Source organism: Lichenostomus cassidix, chromosome 3 (genome assembly GCF_008360975.1).
Source record: "Lichenostomus cassidix isolate B80296 chromosome 3, HeHo_3.0, whole genome shotgun sequence".
NCBI classification, from domain to species: Eukaryota; Metazoa; Chordata; class Aves; order Passeriformes; family Meliphagidae; genus Lichenostomus; species Lichenostomus cassidix.
The window spans coordinates 48,635,380-48,660,670 of NC_139483.1; the positions used below are offsets into that span (position 1 = coordinate 48,635,380).

Here is a 25,291-nt window from a genome sequence, read left to right on the forward strand (position 1 = left end):
TTGTGTGGCAAGTTTAAGACTGGAAACAGAGTTCATTCTCTATGTGTGGGAGGTCCTTGGCTCATTTATGCTTTAACTTAATACATTGTGACATACAGTTGTAGAAATTAACATTATAACTAGTAAGTTAATTGCAAGGAGATTCACTTGAAACTCAAATATATAAAAATGCTGTTTAGAATGGTAAAAAGGACGATTTGAAGAAATACTTTCTTTGCATGTAACTAGTCCAAACTCACAGACAAATACCTTTGTTTTTCCCATTTAGTTTTGACTGGAATGATGGCCTGTTTGATGTGACCTGGAGTGAGAATAACGAAAACGTGTTGATCACTTGTAGTGGAGATGGATCTCTGCAAATCTGGGATATGGCTAAAACCAAAGGTCCACTGCAAGTTTATAAAGAGCACACTCTGGAGGTAAATCAGGCAAACTTAAAAAATTTAATGGTTGATCTTATGTTTGAATAATTAAAAGATTTATTGATAGTCTTATAATCAAAAGCAGCCTTTTGCTTTCTGTTTTTTTAATTTTTTTACTACTGTGGTTTGAATTAATAATTTGAATATGAAGTGAATGTACATATTCTTATGCATGTTCATACACTGGTAGGTATTGCGTAATTACGCAAATCTAATATATTCAGAAATAGCATTTGTGGCTCCTTATGGTCCAAGTAATCATTGTAATGTATGAAATTACTGCAGTCATGCTGTGATTTTTAGAGAGTGTTATTAGATAGGTCTAAATCAGACAGTTGATGTATTGGTCTTATTCGTGAGGTTATAGAGTGATGCACATTATGCAGATCCTTAGCACTTGGGTTGCCCTCAGATTTGCTTATCCTTTTCCCTCCTAGCATCTGTGAGATCCTACTCAATTAACAGTAAGTCAAATGTTGGGAGAGTGTGTATGATTTTTAGCCTTGTTTTGATACTGTTACATTTGATTTTCTTAAAACCTCAGTGTCTTTATGCAGTGCTGTATGGGTGGAGAATAATGCTATATTCAGGTTTATAAATATATTTGCATAGTTTTAAGGCTATTTATACTGTAGTACATATATCTTCCCTTAAGTGATTTTTCTTCCCATTTTAAAGCTTTCCTTCTAACCCTCCAGTGACTTCTGTCAAGTCTTTGAACTTTAGAGCAAACAGTTTTAGCCTGGATTACTGATGCTTTATCTAAATGACATCAACTTCAAATAATCTAGTAGGTATGTAGTCAAAAAACTGATGGAGGAAATTCAATTTTGTTCCCAAAAACCTCAAGGTTTTTTCAGATATGAAGCACAAAGCTAAAAGCTGAGTGACTGCAGTTACACTAGAGTCCATCTTTGGTACCTTATTTCTTTGTAGATTTTCTACTTTGGTTTAATACATATACTGTGTAACTGAGACTTTTGAGAGAGGAATTTGTAGTTGTGATAAGGATTTTATGATAGTGTTTAAAGGCTGGTAATAGTGACAGAAAGACGTAAGTGAAGCATAGTACCAATTTTTTTGTTTGTTTCTATAATTTTCTCATTGAAATTCTGTCAGTGAGTTTATTTTGATTCCGCTACACCATCTGTTGTTTGTGAAATAAACATTTCTATGTCCATGTTTTAGTTGAGCAGGTAGCATGGGGAGGTGGACATAGTCAACCATGCTTAGAAAGACATTAAAGGAAACATGGGCTGAGTGTTTATCATGAGATATGAATGGTTTGTATTGATTCTTTATAAACTTGTAATAAGAGGGTAGATCTCAGAAGGAATTTACCTAGTAGTTTGTGATAAACACTGGCAGACAGTGCTCTCGCTACCTTCCTAATCCTTAATCCTTGTCTGGCATTTTTAATGACAATTTTGTCGCTGCATTTTATCTTATTTCTAATGCAAGATTGACAGGAATCTTTATCTTTTTTTTCTAAATGAGATCATTGTCCCTCCTCAGAAAGAACATGCATTTTCAGTTTAAAAGTGCATTTGTATTATCAAAGGACAATGAGTTTTATTCCAGCACTAACCAACTGCTGAATCTCATGAATAAATTAGACTAATTTACTTTGGTTTTGACAAAATCTCACTGGATTGTTAGATAATAGAATGCTTGAATTAAATTTGTCTTGTAAAGTGAGCCTGAACATCTATTTTAATCTATTTTTTATGTTTTTACATCTTTTTTCCCCCCATCTTTTCATCTTGCCTGAGGCATTTCTTGCTGCTATTCAGGCATAAGCTAGGGTTCATTTATTTTATGATTGAAGATAAAGCACTAAAAGATTAACAGCTAAGGTTTATGCTGTGTTATTAGTCTTTTCCAGTTGCTCAACACAGCTTCCATTGAAGCATCTGTAAATTTATGTTGGAGGATAGCATGAAAAGGAAAGAAGAATGAATTTGAACCTTACTTGGTTCTTCACACTGTCTTCTTTACATCCTCTTCCTATTACCTAGACCTGTCACATGCCACATGGACAGTATGTCTTGTTTTTCCTGAGACTGTTGTCTGCTCTGTTTGTAATTCTTGCCTGAAGGAGAATTTGCCCAGCTCCCATTGCCTCTGCTGCAGCTGCAGAGCGCTGAGCAGTCCCAGCCCTGTGTGCCATATGTGCCCAGGTTTGTGTCACAGCCCGTGCTCAGCAGATCTATGTGCTGATAGCTTGGCACTGAGCTGGGAGCCCTGTGTGTGCTTTGCAGTAGATCTGATATATCCCAAGTACGATGTATTGAATATGGGCTACGTGAATTGTGTGACACGGGTGCATGTTTCCCAAAGATCTGTTTCTCTCTGGAAAACCTTGAATATGAATATGAGAGCCAAACACTCACTGAACTGTTGTGTGAAAGAGGCATATTGCGTAGTGATACAATTAGGGGCATTTCCAAACAGCAGCAGCTTAGGAGTTGAACGGAGGCCAACACACAGATTCGGGGGTCAAGAGAGAAGCTAATGTTTGTGAGGAGCTTGGGAGTCACTTTGAAGAACTGTCATGTCTTATATTCTCTGAATATATGGAGAGGTACTCATGTGTCTGCTTTGTTATTATTTCAGTAGAGGGAGTTGGGTTGGAAGGGAGTGTATTTTAATGAGCTGTAGTACATTATGTTTATTTGTTAGCATTATTATTTATTACAGTATGTAACAAAAGTAGAAAAGTCAAGAGGTAAAGATATGGTTTGGCAAAAATCCCAGAAGAATTACCTCTCAGTTATATGGCTTTTGTCAAGTATTGTCCCCGTGTCTTTGACATTTGGACTATAATCTCCTCAAAGAAGGAAGTTAGTACAGAATGGTGCTAGAGCAATATGGCTTTCAGTATATGGGAAGCAGGACTTTGTGAAATAAAAAAGCAGAGTTGCAGATAAAGCGCCTTGTTTTTCTCTGGGCAGTGGTTGCCTTCCACTTATGGAAAATAGATGAGAAACAGTTCATTTAAGCTGGATCTAGCATAGACTGAAATATTTCTCAGGAGGGAAAATGCCCAGAAGTAGCTAAATATTACCTCAATTTTCTTTCTCACACAGGACACTTTCATAGAAGACTTTGGGATTTGCTGGATTTGTTTCCCTTTCAGCTTTTCTGCTTTTTTTAGTCTGGTGACACAGGCCCAAGCATTTCCACCTTCAAAACAGGGTTGCTGTTATTTGATGTACAATTGCATCTATCCAAGACAAACACATCTAGTATGTTGACTTGCAGACCATATCCATTACTGCGCTAGAACTTAGACTGTCCCAGGTGGAGTACAAATCCTGGGTGGTTAGTAGCCCAGCTGTTGGGAGGAGTGCCACCTGCTACTCATAGGTAGTGACCACATTTCTGAGAAGTGTCCTGGGAGCTCTGACCAGGTCAGGAGGTGAAGTGGATGTTTTATCTAATAATTATCCACCTTACACTGAAATGATTCATGTCCAGCTGCAGCTTATTGAATCTCTTTGGGGCAAGGTAAAACCAGACAAAATAAAATGCACCTTCCATCAAGTAGCTAAAGAAGGGTGTTTGCAGATGGAAGTTGTGCATGTTCTCAAGACTTGAGGATTTGAAACAATTTAAAGAACTACCCTCATTTGTTTTTGTGAGGCAGCAGAGCTGAAAAATCAGCAGTGAAGGATGAAGTTAAGGTATCCACTGTCAAAGTGCGGATCAGCATTAGAATATGCTGTCAGGGAAGAGGGAGCTTATTGCAACTACGCAGTGAAAAGTAATTTGCTAATAGCTGAAATGAGTAGTTATGAGGGAAGTTGAGTTTTTTATTTATTTTATTTTACTGGTTTGAGGATTTGGATGGTAGAAAAAGAATGCCATAGAATCTGAAACAGATGAAATCCAGAAGTATTTTAGGACATATATTTCTTAGGAGAATTAATATAAAGTATTAATATTATTAATAATATAGAATATTATTCTACTAATATAGAATTATAAAGAAGCATTCATTGTTAGTCAGCTACAACTTCAAAGTCAGCTCTGAAGAGAGATGGCATTTACAATAAGAGATGGCTAGCAGTTGGAAACTTCAGATCTTTGAAAAAAATTGGATAAGAATTCACATCTTAATTATGGCCTTTAAAGTGGTAGACTTCCAGTGATGGTGAATGGATGTGGATTTGTTACATCTTTTCTCTCCATTTTGGCCCATCCTTGCTTTTATGGATACTTTTCTTAGCCTGTATGTACCTTTAATGTCTGAGATACTAAATTTAATTTTTATTCAGGTAAATGGCATTGTTGGCAGTTTTGTTGTGGTTGACTGCGATGGTTTTTTAGCTGACTAAGATACAGTCTGCAAATCCAAGTCTATTTTGTGAAACTCTGGCAACCTACAGTCTCAACTTGTATTCTAATGCTCCTTCTAAACTATGCTCTTATGTCATTTTTAGGCATATAGTGTTGACTGGAGCCAAACTAGAGGAGAGCAGCTAGTGGTGTCTGGTTCATGGGATCAAACAGCCAAGCTGGTATGTTGGTTTTCTGCTGAAGGTGAAAAGTGTGATTTCTTTTGGATATGATAGTTCTTTGTGTTAGAGGTGCAATATTGATTCACTTTTCCTCTGTATTTTTACCCTGAGGCTGAAATTCTACTTTAACTGAGATGTTACTTAAACCCTCAGTTTATACCAGTTTAAGAATACAAATTCTTTTTTTAAAGAAGTTCCTTTTGTCCTTTCTGTGTGTATAAAGCTTTTTTTTTCAATGTATGAAACCCTTTCCATTCTTACTGAATGTGTATCTCAACAGTTTTCTTTTTTCCTTTATTCAGTGGGATCCAGCTGTGGGGAAGTCATTATGCACTTTTAAAGGCCATGAAGGGGTCATTTACAGCACTATATGGTCTCCACACATCCCAGGTTGTTTTGCATCTGCCTCAGGTGAGTGGGATGGTAAAGAGGTTCTCGCAACAAACCCCAAACCACCTTCTGTGTTACTGGATTAGTTCTGCACTTTGTCCAGCAGATGGTAGTGTGTGTCATACACACTTGTTTCATAAAAGTGAAACAAGGAGAGAGTATTGCTGCAGCTGGATTTTTAGGTTCTGTTACAATCAGTAGATCATCCCCTTGGCCGTTTAAACAAGGATCAGCAGTTTTCTAGCAGTGACCTTGTGGCAATTTTTTCTGTTATTTTATATAGCTCTCTCCTTCTCATTTCACTCTTATTATTAACTACTAAATCATGTTAGATGCTTTATTTTGTGGTTTGGCCTATGTTTCTTTTTCAAATTATCTCAAGTGTCAGTAGACTATTAAGACTGTGAGAAATGTAGTCAGTTCTCACTGAGCTTTTTTAAGTACTTCTGTAGATCTCTGTGCCTTGTTCTCTGAGAAAGGTAATAATCAATTTTACTTTTCTGCTTTGGCCAGTGCTGTGAATCTTGCTGGTTAATAGAATCGTAATTGAGTTGGGTGTACCCAGAGGCAAAGAGAGGTGAGGTGGCAGTGTTTTCCAAACACTGCCTCTGCTTCAGAGGCACAAGGAGAGCTCTGGAGTGATACCTGGAACCCAGCTGATGACTAACTGGGTGAGGGGTGCTGTGAGCCACAGAGTTTGCCTGGGAAATAAAGGGGCTGGAAGGCACTGTCTTAATACAGATATTGATAGATTAACTCTGGTGGCCTAAATTTCTCTAATTTTAAATCTGTTGTACTTCTGTACTGATTTAAATAGAAATTGTTTGGCTTTTATATCAAGAGGGTAAGTGGGCATAACTATGTTTTCCTGTTACTGAATTTAGAGAGACAGCATGTGCACACAGATACTGGTCTTCCCTATTCTGTGGGAAGTCAGATGAAGAAGAACATGTGGCTTTGATAAAATTTCAGTCTGGCTATTTCAAAAAATTTCAGTTTGGTTATTTCCATCTGATTCTGCCTTCAGAGTTTAGCTAGAATGGTGAACAAGTAACATTTATTTCTTCTAACATAGTAGTGCTTGAAAGCCAAATGTTGGAGCACAGATTTTTCCACCTTATGTGGTGGATACCTGTCTAAGAGGATGTGCAGAAACCTACAGGATTGAGCCCTGTACACTGTATAAACGGTTCTACTGAAATGCAGTTATCTATATACTACGAAATACTAGGTTAGTAACACTTGGTCAAGGTTAAGTGCTTAGTGTTTTTGCAAGTTCTAAAGAATGTTCTGAAGTCCTGCTTGGAACCTTGCTGTCCATGGTTGTCTTACTCCTACAAAATTTCTGGAATTCTAGATGAACAAAAGGGCTTTGCTGATAAAGCTAATTATTTCAAATTTGAACCTCTAGGATATGAAGCCAAACTCTCTTCTGATACATTGCTACTTGAACAATTTTGAGAAACACTGATTGTTAGATGCTGTATGTCGTGGTACGTAAATTGGGTGCAGCAGTTGATCTGTTCTTTGAGTGACTCAGTGGGTGCAGCTGTTGGAAGTTTTGTCTAAAACACTACAGACTTCCTATTCTTTTGTGAATTTTTACTTTGATTCTTGAAAGGAACTAGTAAGCTATTGGAGTCTAAAGCTAATTGCAGTCAGTTTTCATTGATTGAAGGAAAACCAACATGCACAAAAGACACTATTTTTCTTCTCTAAGTACTACTCAGGTGTGAAATAAAAATCTTCTGTCAGTACACTGATAGTGTAATGGTGGGTATAAAATCATTAGGTAAGAGAAAAAGAAGTGAGCTTTCTTACTGTTCCCAGAATAAAACATCTAGTGTGCTTCTAGATGAAATAACATAGAAATCATGACATGCTGATGTGGAAAAGTTTCTGTGTTTGTATTGTTTACATTGAAATTTTCTTGTGGTTGGACTGGATTACTTCACTTATTGGGAGTCATGTCTTTGGTCAGCAGGACTGTGGAGCGTAGAAGGACTCATGATCCTCTAGCTCTGTCTGTAAATGCCATTTCCTTATTGTAAAAAAGGTATATCACACAGTTGATGTTTGGAGAGTTTATTGTTTAGTGCTCAATGACATTCTACTCTGTCAGTCAAGGTATTTGATGAAAGTAAAGTGGAACTGTTCAAGGAGGCTGGTTGTCCTTGTCTAAAACTTGCTCTGATCTGCATACTCTGTAAGGATGACAGAAAATCATGGGACAGAAGGCTAAATTTCACTGATGATTCATCTTCTATTGAGCTAAAGCTGGAGCTGGAGAGAAACTTGAATCTCAATGTGGTAGAACTGTGTCAAATTTAGAGCTGTTCCCTTCTTTGGGATGCACTTGCTGGAAAGGTTGAGCTGCAGTTTTGTGGTCTCTTATTTTGCAACTTCTTGTTGTCTTGAAAATCAGTAACTGAAAATGTGTCTGGAGGGAAACTTTTTGTACTTTCTTTCATCTCCCTTGTTTTTCTAAACTTAAAACAATAGCTTTTTGGATGTTGTTGTTGAAGGTTATTGAAACGTTCTCTTGTTGAAGGAGTCTGTACTACTTTGGGATTGTAGGGTGTCTGTGTGTGTATGTGTCTTTTCTTTCTCTCTTTTGCTCCTGTCCCCCTTCTCTCATCCCACCTCACACATACCTACTCACAACCATGTACTTACTGATATCTTAATAGTATAAAGTCATAATGCTTGAGAAAGGAACAGTTGCATGCTGCAGCATCTTCAATTTTGGACATACTAAGCTGGGTATGTTGTAAACCACAGATTGGAAAAAATGTTGGTCTTTAAATAATTCCAATTAATCTAAATGTAAGTAAAGCAATGCACTCTTTTTTTTTTCCCTTTTTTTTTTTCTTTTAACAGAAGTAAGCAAGGGGAAAGGAGGTTTAAAAACATTTTGCATGCCCCACGCCTGCCATTTTTCTGCCTTTATTTGAATCCCCATAGAATCCAGCATAAGTTTAATTTCCATGTAACTAACTAGTTTATGAACACTGAAAACAGAAAACCAAACAGAATCGCAAGACACAGTAAAATAGCTGCTCAAAAGAATCAACTTATGCCTGAAGCTAATATTTGATTTTGATATATGGCTTTTTCTCAAGCTACTGTGAGACTAGAAGAAGAACACAAGTGAAAAAATGAGAAACCTAAGAGAACAATATAAAGCAATTGAAAAAGAATTTGATATTAGGTATAGCTTTTTTGCTTCATTGAGTCTCCATTCTGAATACATACAAGAAAACTGAGCTTGTCTGCAGTGGACAATAAAATGCAATTGAATTGCAAAAGATATATGTGTCTGATGCTTCAGTTAAATTAGGTTTTATTCAGCATCTAATAAACTTCCATTTAACATTTACAGGGATGTGTGAGGTACTTTACAATGCTGTTATCTTCATGTGCAATCATTTGGTACTCTCAAAAAGAAAGTAAATGGCCTATCCTTTTTTTTTTTTTTAAATTGGGAATTAATAGTAACAGAGCAAACTGTTAATTCTGTATATGTAAATAAGTGCTGTTCTGATGTCAGTAACAATTTTGAGCAGATAAGATAAGCAAGATGTTCAGGTGTACATGCAGCACCAAACCAGAGCCCTGGTAAATGTCTGCCTTATGCTGGAAACACATTGATGTGGAAAATGTCATTAAAGAAGTGACATGAATGTTTAACAGCATCTCCATGCCTAAAGGGGTTTAATGAGTCATTATGTCATTTGCCTAGCAGATTTTTAATTTTTTTAACCCAGAGAGCAAATTGGTGAGAAGCACATAAAGAATGTTTGAAATGCATGCAACAGTAATATTTAGTCAAATGTAAATCACTTTTACTAAATGAATCTCCATGACTGAAGAGCAATAGGCCCTACTCAGTCCAGTGGTTTATAAAAAACCCATACTTTTTAGTATCAGCTGGGTTTGTTGTCCTTTAACAGTAGAAAGTACTTAATGAGTACATTTTACCTTAGTCTGCATAACAGTAGTTTTCTTTGATACAAATACAGCACTGACGAATGAAAATATGAATGGTTTGGATTTGACAAAGCCCAGGTTTACAATGACTAAGAGCTGTTTTCTTGAATACTGGGGCCTCAGTTGTAATGCTGCATTCCTTTTTAAATCAGTCCCTAAGTTTACTGATCAGGGCAAGTACATAATTTTAATAACATCTTAACTCATAAATAAGGGAAAGAAATTTTTTAAAAATATGCCTGACAATGTCAGTATTTATCAGTATTTAGATCTGTTAATTGTATTCTTTGCTCAGACTTATTTTTCAGACTGAAAGCCCACGGCAAAAAATTTTCTTGTACCACAACAAGGTGTGATGATTTCTGATAAATTTTTTTGTGTTGACAAAAGTGTTGGATGACTGTAGCTTTGCTGCTTTACAAATGAACTCATAAATCTATGTCCCACTGTTGTAAGCCCTTGCACTGAATGCTGGACTTCAGCGTTAAAACTAAAAAACATTGTTTATCTCATATTCTGTTTTATTGCCAGCGCAACTCAATTTAGTGAGTTGCCTTTTAAAAACTCTCTTCTTGCTCGCTGGTCTCTTGCTGATAAATGTGTGTAGTTAAGGGATTGTCAAGCTGTAGTTTCATAAATCAGGCTGGCATGTAGTCTTGGCACGCCTTTCTGTGTTTGGTATTCAAATTTTGAAAAAGAAAGAATAGCCTTTGAGTGCAGCTTCTCAGCAGAGGTGTTTTTCATATTTTTGGACCAAAGTTTGGGGTTGTCAGCTCCCATTCCTGCTTCAGAAGTAGCACAGAGCAAAAGAAGAAACTTTTGGAGAGTAGGACTTGCAGATAAGTAATTCCAAAGGTGTTTATGTTTGTTCAGGTTCCTAAAAAATGGAAGAAATAATGAGCTGTTTGGCTATGACAGCGGTTTCTCATGAATTCCAAAGCACTTTTTGCTAGAGGTTTATATTCCATTAATTTGTGCATGGTGTGGGTCCACTTTTTGTTTCTTACTGGCTTCTGGTTATTATTGGGCTCTTCTCTAAAATAGCTTCAAACTATTTTAATTTTTAGCTTGACAACATTTTGTATCAGACTAAAATTGACCAGTTGGAAAATATGTTTCCACTGGGAATTATGTTTGCTATGTAAGTTGTGCTACACAGAGATAGATTTTGTGCATTCGGTAGTTCTCTTGGATGATTTAAATAAAGCTGCTCTGTTTCTGTGTTTTTGTGTGGAATCCCTTGAGCTTTATTAGTCCTGCTCTGGGTTTTCTTGTACTGTTTTATTGGTTTAAGCCCAGCTGACAGCTTGCCTCCACACAGCTGCTCAGTTGCTCCCCCACGGTGGGATGGATGAGAGAATCGGAAGGGTCAAAGCTGGAAAACTCATGGGTTGTGATAAAGACAGTTTAACAGGTAAAGCAAAAGCTTTGAATGCAACAGCAAAACAAGGAATTCATTCACCACTTTCCATGGGCAGGCAGGTGGTCAGGCATTTCTTGGAAAGCACAGTTCCATCATGCATTATAGTTACTTGGGAAGACAAATGCCAATATTCCAAACATCTCTTTCTTCCTTCTTCCTCCCCCAACTTTGTATGTTAAGCATGACACTTGTTATGGTGTATCCCTTTGGTCAGCTGTGGTCAGCTGTTCTGGCTGTGACCCCTTCCAACCTCTTGTGCACCCCCAGCCTCTTCACTGGCAGGGCACCATGAGGAGCTGAAAAGTCCTTGACCTAGTGTAAGCACTGCTGAGCAACAACTAAAACATCAGTGTGTTGTCAGTGTTATTCTCATTTTAAATCCAAAGCACAGCACTATACCAGCTACTCAGAAGAAAAATATCTCTATTTCAGCCAAAATCAGAACAATTATCTATGATAGAAACAATCAGCACAATCATTTTAACATGCTTAATACTGGTTTTGAGAGTCACAAGATCTGGGTTCTGCTTTTAATTCTCCCACTGATTTTCTGTTTGACTTGTGCTAAATAACCTGGTTTAGTATTTAAAAATATATACAAGTAAGTAAGTAATGTTAACTTGGATCATTCAATGGCATTGCAGAAGTTCTTTAATTGAGATGAGTTTGGCTTTTTACAAGTGCACGTAGTGATAGAACAAGGGGTAATGCATTAAACTGAAAGAGGGTAAATTTAGATTAGATACTATGAAGAAATTCTACACTGTGAGGGTGATGAGGCATCAGAACAGGTTGCCCAGAGAAGCTGTGGATGCCCTATCCATGGAAGTGTTCAAGGGCAGGTTGGATGGGGCTCTGAGCAACCTGGTCTAGTGGAAGTTGATTCCTAAAAAACATCGTACCTGTCGTAGTCAGAATCCGTTTCCCCTTCAGATAATGTTTAAGGTTTAATGCAGTTTTATTAACCTCCCACATACCTAGCTATTTTATATGGTAACTGTTATACCTCTGCCCTGCTTGGCAATGACTGCTTAACTGGTTGTTCTCACAGGACTTCGGAGATGATGATTTATGGATTTGGGTAAAATATATATGTGAATAAAAAAAGGTAGTATAAAACCTACATGAAATTTAAATCTTAAATAAACTTTATCTTTTCACTATCAGACATTGTCATTCACATTAGCAGTCTTCATCCTGTGTATAAGGATGATGCACTTGTCGATTAGCATCTCTTTGAAAAATTTTGAATAGATGAGTGTATATTGTGTAGTTTTTTTGATTCGTCCAAGATTTCACAAATATTCATTAGAAAGAAAGCAAGCAAGTACAATGTATAAACAATTCTGGAATAATAATTATCTAATGGACCAGCAAAAATCTGTTGCCATGAGAAATTGCTTTTTACAAAAATAGAAATATTTTATGGGGGAAATGTTGGCTACTTTTGTGGTTGCTTGCTTTGGGATGTCAACTGGAAGTGTCTGTTAATGACTATGATTGTAGCAGGTGTGCTTTCCTTGTACTTGGTTTTATTATTATCCTACTTTTCCTAATTATGTGGAAGAAGTGCATCCTTAGTATTTGTAGTAGTCATGGAAATGTGGAGATTGCAAAATTTTTAACTGCAGCTTTTGTTGAAATTAAATGTAAATGTATATATTTAATAAAAATAAATTTGAGGTTAAAAAAAGTTTGTTAAAATGTGCACTGTGTCAGGATTGCACTGTTTATCATGGTTTTTTAAAAATTATCTGATTTTTCCACTTAAATGGAAAAACTGGATTTAAAGCCTTTGGCTTTAAATGAGTCTTTTCTATTCACAGAAAGGTTCACTTGCATGTTGTGTTACTCCGTTAAAAACATTTTACCGGTAGTGCCAGCCAGTATTAATAACTGCTAAGTCTAGCATTTTCAAAGAAGTTAAAAAAAAGAAGGAAAACAACCCTTTTTTTTTTTTTTTTCCTTTTCTCATGCATCAGCGTTTTCTATTAAAAAAGAAATAATTGGGGCAATTGTATACTAAGTGTCAGAATTTATATTGGCTGAGTAACTTATTTTTCCAAGTGTTCTTGGCCCTCATAATGCTACAGTAGCATCTCTGTAGGAGTTCATTCTAGTTCACCTGGCTTTATATATTTATTTGCTTGGAGAGAATGATCCTGTCTGTAGTGAAATATGTGTTTCCCCTTCGAATCTATGGTATCTAATAAAATTAAAATAAAAGCTTTTTAAGAAGTCCATTATAATATCACAGAAAGACCTAAGACTCAAACTAAACTGTCCTCTGCAGGCAAGCAGATTAACAAGACTAATGGAGAGTGGATGGGTGTACTACTTTTTTTTTTTTTTTTTTTTTTTTTGCCAAAACCCTGCTGTTTGTGTTTCTTCCTCTCCATATGTCGCCCTGTTTTTATAAGCACTGTAGTGATGTTTGAGGCTACAGCTGACTGCAGGGTGCTGTCGTCAGGAGTGCTATCCATGTACTGAGCAGCACTCCTCTTGACACTAGGAGAGGGGAGGGAAAACAGTGAGAATTGTGTGTTGTTCCCACCTTACAGACAAGGAATTTATGCACCAAGAGTACAGCATCTCTCACAGTCGTGTGGGCTGAGGACAAGCCAGCCAACACCAGAGCAAAGCTGCCCATGGTCTGTGCAACTCCACAGTCAGATGACTGGACTCGCGACGTGTAATGAACCAACCTCTCTCTGCCTTAGTTTTTTTTATTCAAACTTCCCAAATGTTTTATGGGGTTTTTTGTGAAGTCTGCAGAGTCCGGTAGTTCATGCAATGGGGAATATTGCTGTGGCTCTGGGGATGGTTTTATTTGATCTGTAGCCAGTTTCTTGAAAAGAGCTATGATTTTTTGGTGCCAAATGATATATTTTACAACCAGTGACCAACAGGGACTAAAACCATCAAAAAGCTTGTATATGAATGGCATAAAAATAATAATTATAAGGAAATATCAATAATTTCTTCAGTAACAAGGTAAAACAGTGGTTTTTTAACTTAGGTGGTACTGATACATGCTTCCTGTAGAAATCGTGAGTGTTTTAGTCACCTTTTAGTGATTAAATTTGTCTCTTTAACGAACAGAGGCATAATCATCAGTTCTAATTAGTTTTCTCTCTCTGTAAATAAATGAGCCAGAGAATCCATTTGTGCTGATACAAAGCTAAATATTCAGGGCTAAGGAGAAAATCCCAAGTTTAAAAATTGAAAAGCATAGTTATCCTATCAGCTGGTGCAGCTTTCTATGTCTTTACAAGCCATTAGGAACTGACTTTGTAAGAAGTGTGTATACAAATGCTAAAAATCTTTAGGGGTAGAAGAAAATTTGTGGCTGGAGGTAAAGAGAGAGGCACAGTTGATTAATAGCTCTTAAGTTAAGCTGGACTTCCTTCCTTTCTGTGTGTGTGTGCTCCAAGGTTAAAGCACACGTTGCCTTTCATATCTGTAACAATTACGGTAGAATGACTCTCTCTTCCAGTATTTCAGTAAACGAGAGTAACTGCAGACTTTGTACACTATGAGTACAGGTGATATATCTTAATTTTTCCTTTCACTGAAGAAATTTTGAAACAACTTCTATATCAACTACCATTCACTTTTGTTTGTGCCAAAAGCATATGACTAGGTGGTACCTCTCAGATGGCTTGAAAAGAAAGCTTTTTGATTTTTCTGGTCTTTTAAGTCTATTTTTAAATGGACCTTAAGCTCCTAGTTTAATTAAATTATATTTAACTCTTTCACCCAATCAAAACTGAGTTTAAAAAATAGTGGAAATGTTATAAATAAAATGAACTTGAGGGGGTTTTTTTGTAACGAAAGAGCAGTAGTAAGTTTGGATATCGTTTCCTGCATCAATCTGACTTCTGTAATGTGTCTATAATGTGCTTGCTTTATTTGGCATGAGTGTCCTCATGCAATCATGTATTGTCCAAAAAGTATTAATGGATTAACTGAATCCCGCAACTGATACAACAACATGGAATCAATTTCTCTTTGTTTCAGGGGATCAGACTTTAAGAATTTGGGATGTGAAAACCCCAGGAGTCAAGCTTGTGATACCAGCCCACCAGGCCGAGGTCTTGAGCTGTGACTGGTGCAAATACGATGAGGTATAAAACTGTTCATCCCACTGTTTTCCTAATTGAAGCACTCTCATTAAATAGCAGAGGGTTTTACTGCAACATTATTGCATCTTCTCTATATAAAAATATGCCTAGTTGCTTTGTTGCTCTCATTCACTATTACATCTCCAGAAGAGCTTTGTTCTAACAGATGGTCAGCCCAAGCAGATCAGAGATTTTACTTACTGTTTTATGTAGTGGGCAGAGTAGGCAATAGTGGAAATCCAATTTGTGTTTCTCTATGCTCTTTAATTTACACACTGGGGACCTCACTTCATTTATGATTTATTAATCTGTGTTTTTTTATTTTGATTTATCTAACTTTTGTATCCAACATATGTATTGCTACAATTTAGTAGTTAGATTGTTATGATATATCTGTGTTTTATCAAATCATCAGAACTTGCTGGTAACTGGTGCAGTTGACTGTAGCTTGAAAGGCTGGGATTTGAGGAACATCCGGCAACCTGTGTTCGTCTTGCTTGGTCATACCTATGCTATCAGAAGAGTAAAAGTAAGTTGTATTTTATTTCCCATTGACTATCACTGAATTGTTACACAATTTTTTCTGGAAAGCAGTAATATTTTGTATTATCTAGTAACTAGGAAAAAACCAGGATTTTAGATGTAACAGTGCTGGTTTTGAAAACTTTCAGTTTAGCACTGTAAAGCATTTTGATGTTTAGTAGATTGCTGGGATTTTGAAGTAAATGATATTTTCAAAGTCAGTATATCTACACAAAGAGTGTTAGAGAACTTGAGAGAGAGTTTGAAGGTTTACTTCAGCTAAGTTATTTTTAAGTGATTTTACCCATTTTTCAGTGATGCTGTGCCCTTGTCTTTCCACACAAAGGCTCAAAATTTACAAAAGACAAGGTATAAAACTCATTGTGAACACATACATTTGTGTATACAAAGAAAACATTACTATGTTCAAAGAGATTTTGAAACTGTGTGCATGAAGGGCTACAGATGATTTTACTGGATCTGTGTACTACTGGAACACTCACTAATAAGAATTTGTTCTAGATGCACAATGACTTTTTTACATTTTATATGAAAATATATATCTAAATGTCTTTTTAGGTGAGCTCAAAAACCATAACTCTGTTTCAGTGCAATATATTGAAATCAACAAAGAATGTGAGAGTCTAATGCGCCAATATCAGAGTCTCCTTAGAAAGGAGATAATACCTGATCCTTTTAAAGCCTTTTCAGGAACAGGTATGTTTATTATTATTTTTTAGAAAGTCTGAACTGGCAGAAAAATGTTATCCTGAGTCAATATTTTGCTTCACATGGCCTTGATGTGTTTCTAACATTTTTAGAAGTTATTATGCTTAATCTGTAGTTTGTCAGAAAAGGATGTGACTCAGGTAGTTATTCCGTATCCCAACTCCTGTTTGTGGTCAGTCAACCTGAGAAGCTCTGTTCTCCTCCTTATCCCAGCTACCACTGCCTGCTCTCTCCACTGGTCCTTGATGCTGAGTCTTTTTTTTTTCTAATTTAATGCCTGCATCACCATTCTCTAATCTGGCTCTGTGAAATATTTTTCATAGCCGAAAATGCATCCATGTGCAAAGGAGACATATGGGAGTGCACATGAGTTCTGTTTCATCTTAGCAGGCTTTCATTGCTTCCATTTCAAGATGGACATGGTCCCTGAGGACATGATATGACATTGTGGGTCAGCACTTCGAGGTGGTGCAGCGTATCTACACTTGTGTAGTATAACTCACCAGTCACACTGAATTGAGAGAGAGAGGCCTGGATGCTGCCTCAATAGAGGCAGCTGCCCCTGCTGATACCCCTTCTCCTGCACTGGGCCAACACTAGCGATTATAAAGCTATGCAGCTGAAAACCCTGTCAGCTCTGACTGAAAACCCTGTCCCTAAATTTGACTAGTTTCTATCTTTCCATTTCAGTTTGTTGCTCAACCACGCAATTGCAAGCCTTGACACAAATGAGAGGGGCAGAAGCACACAGTCTGAAGTGGACAAGGAAGTGAAAGCCACAAGTCCTGGCAGCAGTGCTCTCTGAAATTAGCTTAAACCAACCATGAAATCACACTCTTCAGTTGCCTGTCTTTTGTATTCTGTTCACTTGTTCAGGGGTTGTGTTGACTGTCAGATCTGAGGCTCACAAGGAATTCTACCCAAAACAATACTGTCAGGATTCCTGCAGAATTCATATGGTCTTTCACTGCAGTGTAAGGCATTATCAGCACACTGAGGTCATTTGGAGTTCTTTGCAGGAAATTTTAGTGTTGGTGCATTTAATCCTCGCATTCTTGGCTAGCTTCAATATCTTACACTGAAACATAGTTATGGTTTTTGAGTTTACCTAAAAAAGATATTTGGATAAATGATCTGTTGGAGGTCAGGATGGATGGTATGGTGGTATCTTCTGCATGTATACAGCTGTTTAGATGATAAAATTGTAGCATCTTACAGTTAAATGGAACAGAATTTTCTCTTGGAGAAAGACATTTTGCAAATTCTTTCAACTTACATGTGTAGTGCTCTGCTAAGTATTTTGAAAGAATTTGCTTAGGTAAGTTTGTAGGATACTTGAGCTTAATAACAAAGCGTTGACAGGATGGTTTTGCTTCATCTTAAACTATGTGGACATGCAAAGGGGGCTTATGGAAAGCGTACCACTGTTTTTTGTTGCCCATCAGACTTCTTCCCCTCTAGTTTTCCACCTCTATTCATTTTCCTGAGGTACAGAAACCATTTTGTTTTGTGGTTTTTTTTCCCTCAGAAAAAACTGTAGGAAATCTATGGAGGTTCAAGTTCCAGCATACACATCCCTCAAGTAAAGAGAACTCTGTCAGCAGAGTTAAGCAGCCATCAGCATGCACTGCACTCTTGGCAGCTTGGGCAGTTGTGGCAATAGCCCAGACTAAACTTTTGACTTTGTAGTTGCTGTGAATAATATTAGAAGTCTTGAAGGAAGACTTACCTATGAACCACTGTGTGGAGCACCTGCATTTCAAACTCAAGTTATGTCAGTGGCTTGTTGTATTTCCTGCTGAGAAATACAGATCTTAAAATAGTTGGAAGCTGAGGGTTGCCAGAAAACTAGAGCTGAGATGAACAAATCTTGCATAACTGCATCCTTGTTGCTGCAGTTCTTAGACCAGTCTGCAAGAGTCCATGGAAGGGTGTATCCTGTAAAATGCCCCTTAGGAGAGGGGGAAATCATGAAGTGATGTTATATTGCCTTTGGTCATATCTCCAATTTTCCCATTTGTATAAATAATTTCAAAATGGTAAGATATAGAATTGATGACAGTAGTATATCTTATGTTTTCTGCAGTATGGCACAGATTTTGTCTCTCTGAAAATAATTAACTGGTCACATAGCTGTTTTGAAACTTGATTTATATAATGAGATGAAACTCAGCCTGTTAGCCAAAACCAGAATTTAATGACTGTTTATATGACTGTTCCAGAACTTCTTAACTTTACAGAGTTATTTGGCACCGCTGTAATGAAATCTAAGCAAACCAGGATCCCATAGAGCATTACTTGTGATTATTAATTCTATGATTCCTTGTAATTAGAAGCATGGGGGAGAAATATATGATGTAGTCTGTTTTGTTGCAGCATGATGTGGTACCAACCAAGACCGTTTAAATAGCTAAACTTTGATAACTTGCTACTTACAATAAGTCTGTATGTGTTCACAATGTTTTGACTTTAAATGTTGTTTTGTTTTCTTGCAGTTTTCACCATTCCATGCAACCTTATTGGCCTCTTGCTCCTACGATTTTACTGTAAGGTATAGTATTTTCTCTCATTAGATAAAAATAGGAAGCTGATCTATTTTAATGTGGCTTTCAATAGAAAAGAGTTTCAGAGTAGACATACTGAAGTGCAGTTAATGTTGCTGTCAGATGCTTCATAAGCTATGTTGAAAATGCATGGGTTCATCACTTAAAGGCCAGCTCAGTCACTCTGCTGAGCAATATCTGCTCTGTCAGATGCTTTCTGCAATCCTTTTCACATCACTCTGCTGAACATAGTTGCATCCAGCTGTGATAATGTCTGGTAAGAATGTAATACCCTCTTAAATTAATATAGTTAGGTGAATTCTTAGGTTTCTGTGACATATTTTGGTTTAGGCTTTTTATGGACAAAGTTCTTGCCCTACCAGTATCTGAGGAAGCTTTAGTAGTGTTCCACAGTGTGTAAGCTGAAGTTCTTAGTACTTCTGCAAGTTCCCCTGGTTGCTCAGTTTATCTGATACTGCTGAGGATCTTATAGTACAGTTGTTTTAAAGCTAATTAAAAGTCCTAAAGAAGTTTGATTTGATACTGAGATTTCTCTAAGATACACTGTGTCATACATCAATACTATGAAGTATTTCAGAATATCTCAATCACATTCTTTTATCTACATTTCAATTTTCTAACATGGACTGAATATAGTATGCAGTACATTAAGAAATGGGAGAAGCCCTCTTGCTTCCATAAATGGCTGCAAAGTTATCCCACTTGTCCAAATCATCTCAAATAATGTAATTTCTGGTTGTGTCCTAATTGGTCTGACACCAGACCTAGAAAGGTTCAGTTTCCAAAGGAAAATCTTACTAATTCTCAATGCCTGTATGTGTTGCTGAGTCATAAATCTGTCCAGTCTTCTGCCATAACATCATATAAAGTTGCATCATGAAGTTAACCCATTAAGCATTGAAGTGACTTGATTGTGTTGTCAAGCCCTTCCCCTTTTTGACACCAATGATACATACTTCAGGTTTGGCACTAATGTGTTTTATGCAGTACTGAAGCCTAGTGCAATTTCAGCTCTGACATTTACATGTGTGAAAACTGTCAGTAAAGATGGAGAGAGCTACTAGTTCACATAGCATTGTGCCTATAAATTCAAAGCTTGGGGATCTCTTCACAAAATTCACTCTGGGCATTAGTTTTCATTCCAAATATTTATTTGTTGTGACTAGGGACAGACAGCAGAGTTGAAGATACGAAATAAAGATTTTTAACAGTCTTCTAAAACTGTTTGGGGTTTGGTATGAGCGAACAAACAACAGAGGAGGCCGGGTGAAGGTCTTTGGGAAAGGTGTCACAGGCAAATTATTCTATATAATGGAGGAAAATTGTTGCCATAAGAATTTGGGAATATCTCTTCTAAAAAATATGTTGTACCTCAACCACATATCCTGTACTGTTGTTTTACTGCATGCACCATACACTCCACATGCACATACATGCACACATCCTGTCATGTATGCACAAGCATGTACACCACACACACATGGATGTGTGGACATGAGTATATGCACACATACATGTACCTTTCCATTTAAGAGTAAAAATCCTTGATAAATATATAAAAGGTGGAAGAGAAGTAGGGATTACAGTACATGGCATAAATTATGGATCTTGTTGAATCTACTCAAGGCCTGTGACTTTTTAGCCCCATTTGATAGTAATCCATAGAACAGCATGGTGTGGCAGTTCTTTGAAAACAGATTGATTGCAGTGTTATTTTAATAGCAGTTTAGTTATGATATTGTTCATTTATATTCTTCAATGTTTCTGTTTGAAGCTCAGAATTATCTGCAGGCATTAATTTATAGTAGATAACAGAACAGAGTATAGCATTAGAACAATCCTTTACAGTGGGAGCTCCTAAATGTTTCTGAAGCCTAAAGGTTAACCAAACAACAGCAAATACTAGCTCGGATTATCAAATTGCCATGTAAGAGGCAGGGGTTTTGTTTGTTTCAGGTAGTACAGCTAGTTTGGCACATAATCACAACTGGATATCTAAAAGTAAAAACTAGTAGGTTGAAAACAAAGTTAGCAACACTTAGCTTCATCCTTTGCAAATAGTAACATGATTGAATGTGTGCACTGTAGTCAGGCTACTGAAAAGAAACCTAGTTCATATGCCACCTTCATACTGGGAGCAGAGAAGAAGAGGGTGTTGATTTGAACTTGGCTCTTTACATACCTGGGCATAATGATTTGGGTTTAATCCCTGTCCAGTAAATGCTTCATTGAGACAATTATTTTCTATACCATTTCCTTACTCTTTGGAAGAGCTCAGAAAAAATGTAGGCTAATTAAAGAACAGATTGAACACAAATGAATCATAAAAATGCCAGGAAATACACAAAGTACTGTAACATTTCCGGAACTACATTAGGTCTGCATGCATATTCTTAAACGTTATCTCTGTCAAAATTCAGTTTGGAAGAACATCAGTGTCATCTTTTACTGGAATCACCATTTTGTGTTTTTGGACTCTTCAGTGTAGGGAAGAAATCTTGGTGCATTAGTCACAGGCAGTGCTCACCAAAATCTAAACAGAAGATCTGATAAATTATAGAGCTTCATTAAGCTGCTGTCAGGCCAGATCTTGAATCATATTCACAGAAGCTTGTCCCTAAGGCAAAAAGGCAATTTTTGTTAAAAGTTGTACTATACTGGACATCATCTCTGCAACACACTGTGAAATAAACCACTATCTCCAGCTCTACATCACTATGTACAAGTTCAGTAACTTGGATCACAGAGAAATCTTGCAGAATATGGCTGATAATAAAATAAACTGGGTTTCACTTCAGTTAGTTATCCTTATTGTCCTCATACTCTTTTTTTCTTTTTTTCCTTCAAGGTGAAAAGCTGGGTGTTTGCTCATTTGCCCTCTTTTTTTCTCATTTTCTCCAAATAGAAAATGTCCTTCTATACCCAAATTGCTTCATAATGTTGATACTTCACTGGAACTGTAAGGAAATAATCTCTTCAGAATATTAGTGTGGAAATAGTTAGATGTTCCCAGTTAATGCCTGGAGTACCATCATTGCCCTGATTGGCCTGTGTCCAGAAGTAGCTCAACACTAAGCTCTCCTCTGACAGAAGTTTTTCTGATTTGCAGGAAGAATTTTTACAAGTCCCCATGGGAATTAGAGAACAGGAGCAGGGGGCTGAATTGTGTGATACATATGTAGTAAACTAGCACTGCGTTACCTTTGAAAGATTCTTGGCTTTATACATCCACATGTTACTGTGACTTCTGCCTGATGTGGTTGTGTGGGAATGCTGGCATTAGTCAATGAGTGACTTTCTATGGAAAATGCTTTCTAGGGAAAGCAGCCTCTAATCAGCTGATTCGCACCCACCAAAAAATATGATGTATGAAGACATTTTGTAACTTAAGAGCAGTAGTAAAACTTTCATGAATAAATATTCATCATAAATATTTTCTCTTATCCAAAAGGGCATAGACTTGAGGAGTTGTTCTTTGTGCTTCCATCTGTGCCTTTTCATAGAATCATTTCCTGAAGTAACTTTTGAACCTGTTGAAAAGTTAACTAGATTTGACAGGATACTTGTAGTCTAAATTTACTAAGCTTTTACAAATTTAATGGAAACTCATGAGCGTGCAAGAGAGGGAAACCCCAAGTATTGCCTTAAGGAGGGTAAGAGATGTAGAATGAATTCACCAGCTGTCTAATCTTCTTACTGATCTGCTAGCTCCTCATCATGCAGCAACAGGCTGCCACAGCGCATGCATTGTACAGACGCTGGAACCTGAAATGATACTTGCTGCCTCTTTATTCCCAGCCAGTGGTGAAGGCGCAGGGGCATTCGGTAAGAGTAGAGTGGGGGTGAGGACAAGGTAGGAGATAATGCAGGACAGGCTATATTTGGGTTGGTAAAAGTGTTTTGGTAGGGGAGCACAGGTCTTTGTGACACTGCTATGGGTGGTACAAAGCACAAAATCCATAGCATGGCAGCCTTTTTCTCATCTCATCATGTCTTGTTTAGAATAAGCACTCCACTTGCAATGCATATGCAGCTTATGAACTGCATGTCAAGTACATGTAAAACAAATAAACTGTAAAGAAATGAGGGAAAAGTTATACTTCTAGCAATTCCAGTGTTAAAAAGTTTAAGAAAATGCACTCATACAGGTTTTGGGGTGTCTGTGGTCAGTGCAGATGTGATTGAAGCTGTGACTTCATACATAGTGTGGATAAAAATAGCAGTTCTCAGTGACACACCTGAAAGTCTTCTTTAAGTTTTTATTCATGTAGAATAAAACTTGAGTTTTTAAGTTATCTCCTTTAATCTTAGTTTTCAGTTATAAGCATCTGTCTTTCAAGAATTAGTAGAGAATTCTTGTGGTTAGGAAGGCTAACACTATTACTTAGAAACAACAAGATTTGTTTCCTTACCTTGTGAACAAATGTGGTAGGATGAAAATGCTGAGATGGTCTTTGCTCCTCTCTCCTGCAAAAAAAGTTGTTTATCATAGATCTCAGGTACTAGGAAAAAATTAAGAGGGTTGTTGCTATGGCATAGCCATTGTGCTGATACCACTCTCCTTGTTTATGAAAGAAATAACATCTACATATTAAACAAACTGACCCTGCTGGCTCCAGTGTTTGCTATTGTACCTGAATTGGTTTGAACTTACAGTACTTTCAGTGTGGTTGGTCTGATAAGGAGCTGTTCTTGTTAAGTATTGTCACTTTTCCCAATAATAGCAAGGCAAAGAGACCTCTGTGATTGTTACAGAAGTAGTAAAGCATGTAATTGACCCCTGTGTGAAAATGTGGGCTGTAGAATATTTGTTTACAGCTGCCAGCCCACAAAATGTGCTGTGCTGTGCAGCCTGTGGACTTTTCTCAGCAGGATATACAATGCAAGAAAGAGGGACAGATCTTTGGTTTGTGCCATCATATGAGGTCTTGTCAGTGTGTTATTGTCTGAAAGATCTATTTCTAAATCCTTTTTTTTCAACAACTGAGGTGTCTTATGCTTTCATGCCATCCACTCTTACATCTCTCATACTTCCTGTTAATTGCATTGATGGACACTGCACCTAATGGGAAAGTAGCTGGGAGAAGTAGAGCACCTCAGAATTCTTATTTTCTAAGTAATATTTATCAACCAAGGCTCAAAAGAAAAATTGCTTTTAAAAATATGAACTAGTGGAGTTAACTGTGATGCAGCTGATCTGTATAGTACAAATTTGTTACTAGATTATAATATTAAATTCTGTTTTACAGGAACACAGTCTCTAATTTGAGAATGTACATGACTGAGATCTCTAAATGAATGTGTAATTTTTATTTAAATAAAGATCCCAAAAATCATAGATTGTGTTAATATCTTTCAGGGATAAAATTCCCCAGCCACCAAGAAATATAACAAGAGTATTCTAGCCTACATTTTTTCTTCTGTTTTAATAATGTCCCCAACAACTGCTCCTCAGTGCCAACTTTGATCTCAGTTTCTGCAACAGGAGAAAAAGATGGCTTTGCCCAGTGGGGTTTAATTTATGCAAATCAGCAGATGGCTTTGCAGGAATATGATTTGTTATGTTTCATAAGTAGATGAGTTTGCTTTTCTAAATACCCTGGCAGCAACAGATTTGTCAATATCTTGCATTATATTTTTGAAATGGCCTTTCAATTACTTTAATTGTGGTTTGTTTGATTTTTTTTTTCTCTCCTTCTCTCTCCCTCCTTTATTCTCTCTATAGATTCTGGGACTTTTCCAAGCCTAATCCTTTGCTGGAAACAGTTGAGCATCATACTGAATTTACATGTGGTCTGGATTTAAGTCTTCACAACCGTGGTCAGGTAAGAGCTGGGATGAATTTACATTTCACTCGCCTGTTACAGCCATGGTGGTCATGGCTGGACTGTAGGACTGAGATCCAGAATAAGTCACCAGATTGCAGTAAGCTTCTGGAAGTGAGTCTGGCTTAATGCTTATTAAATAAACCTAATTTCAGGTCCATTTTTATTTGTAAAGCAGTTCCTTGCATTGGGTAGGAGAGGAGGGCAGGACAGACAAGATTGCAAAATCAGATAACTGAAAGCCACAGTGTGTTCCGGCAAACTGAAGTATTTTGTTTCAGAAGGAAGAGTAGTAGAGAAGAGTCTAGAATGCTAAGCTGAGATACAGAGCCTTCTTCCATCTACTTAAATTGCCAAGTTAAACATTGATAGTGTCACACATGATGCCTAGACCTCATTTGGCTACTGTTTGGAGGACTAGGACAGGCTTAATCTGTGGTTGAAATTCTAAACCCTCAGCTATTAATGTGAACAAGTAGAAACTATTTTATCAGTGGCACTTATTTATGTACTGATTCTGTAAGGAGTCTCCTTGTGTTGCTACAGTTGTTTCTATTTCATAAACAGAGGGGTTTTTTTTTTTGCAGTATGAACGGTTTGGGTTTTTTTGTAGTACGAATGGTTTTTTCAGAAAAGAGACTCTGAAAACCTGAAATTAACTATTTGCTTTAAAATCAGAAAGCCTTTAGTTTTCCCAAAAAAATTACTGGAGTCAAGTTAACTGTTCCTAATGCACTATTTAATGTGCCACAGATGTGATTTGCATCTGGAATCTTCTC

The 25,291-nt window shown here is 37.0% G+C and overlaps 1 protein-coding gene across 2 annotated transcripts in view; it reads left to right on the top strand.

Moving 5' to 3' along the window:
* PEX7 (peroxisomal biogenesis factor 7) overlaps positions 1–25,291 on the top strand; it is a 41,450-nt gene that overhangs the window by 2,787 nt on the left and 13,372 nt on the right. Inside the window, exons 3-9 of one of the 2 annotated variants that reach the window (XM_085055658.1) lie at positions 269–419; positions 4,868–4,945; positions 5,248–5,356; positions 14,769–14,875; positions 15,288–15,401; positions 18,619–18,674; positions 24,413–24,512. In XM_085055658.1, the coding sequence (XP_084911784.1) occupies positions 269–419; positions 4,868–4,945; positions 5,248–5,356; positions 14,769–14,875; positions 15,288–15,401; positions 18,619–18,674; positions 24,413–24,512 (715 nt within the window). The remainder of the gene's footprint in view (positions 1–268; positions 420–4,867; positions 4,946–5,247; positions 5,357–14,768; positions 14,876–15,287; positions 15,402–18,618; positions 18,675–24,412; positions 24,513–25,291) is intronic. The other variant, XM_085055659.1, reaches the window with a different exon arrangement.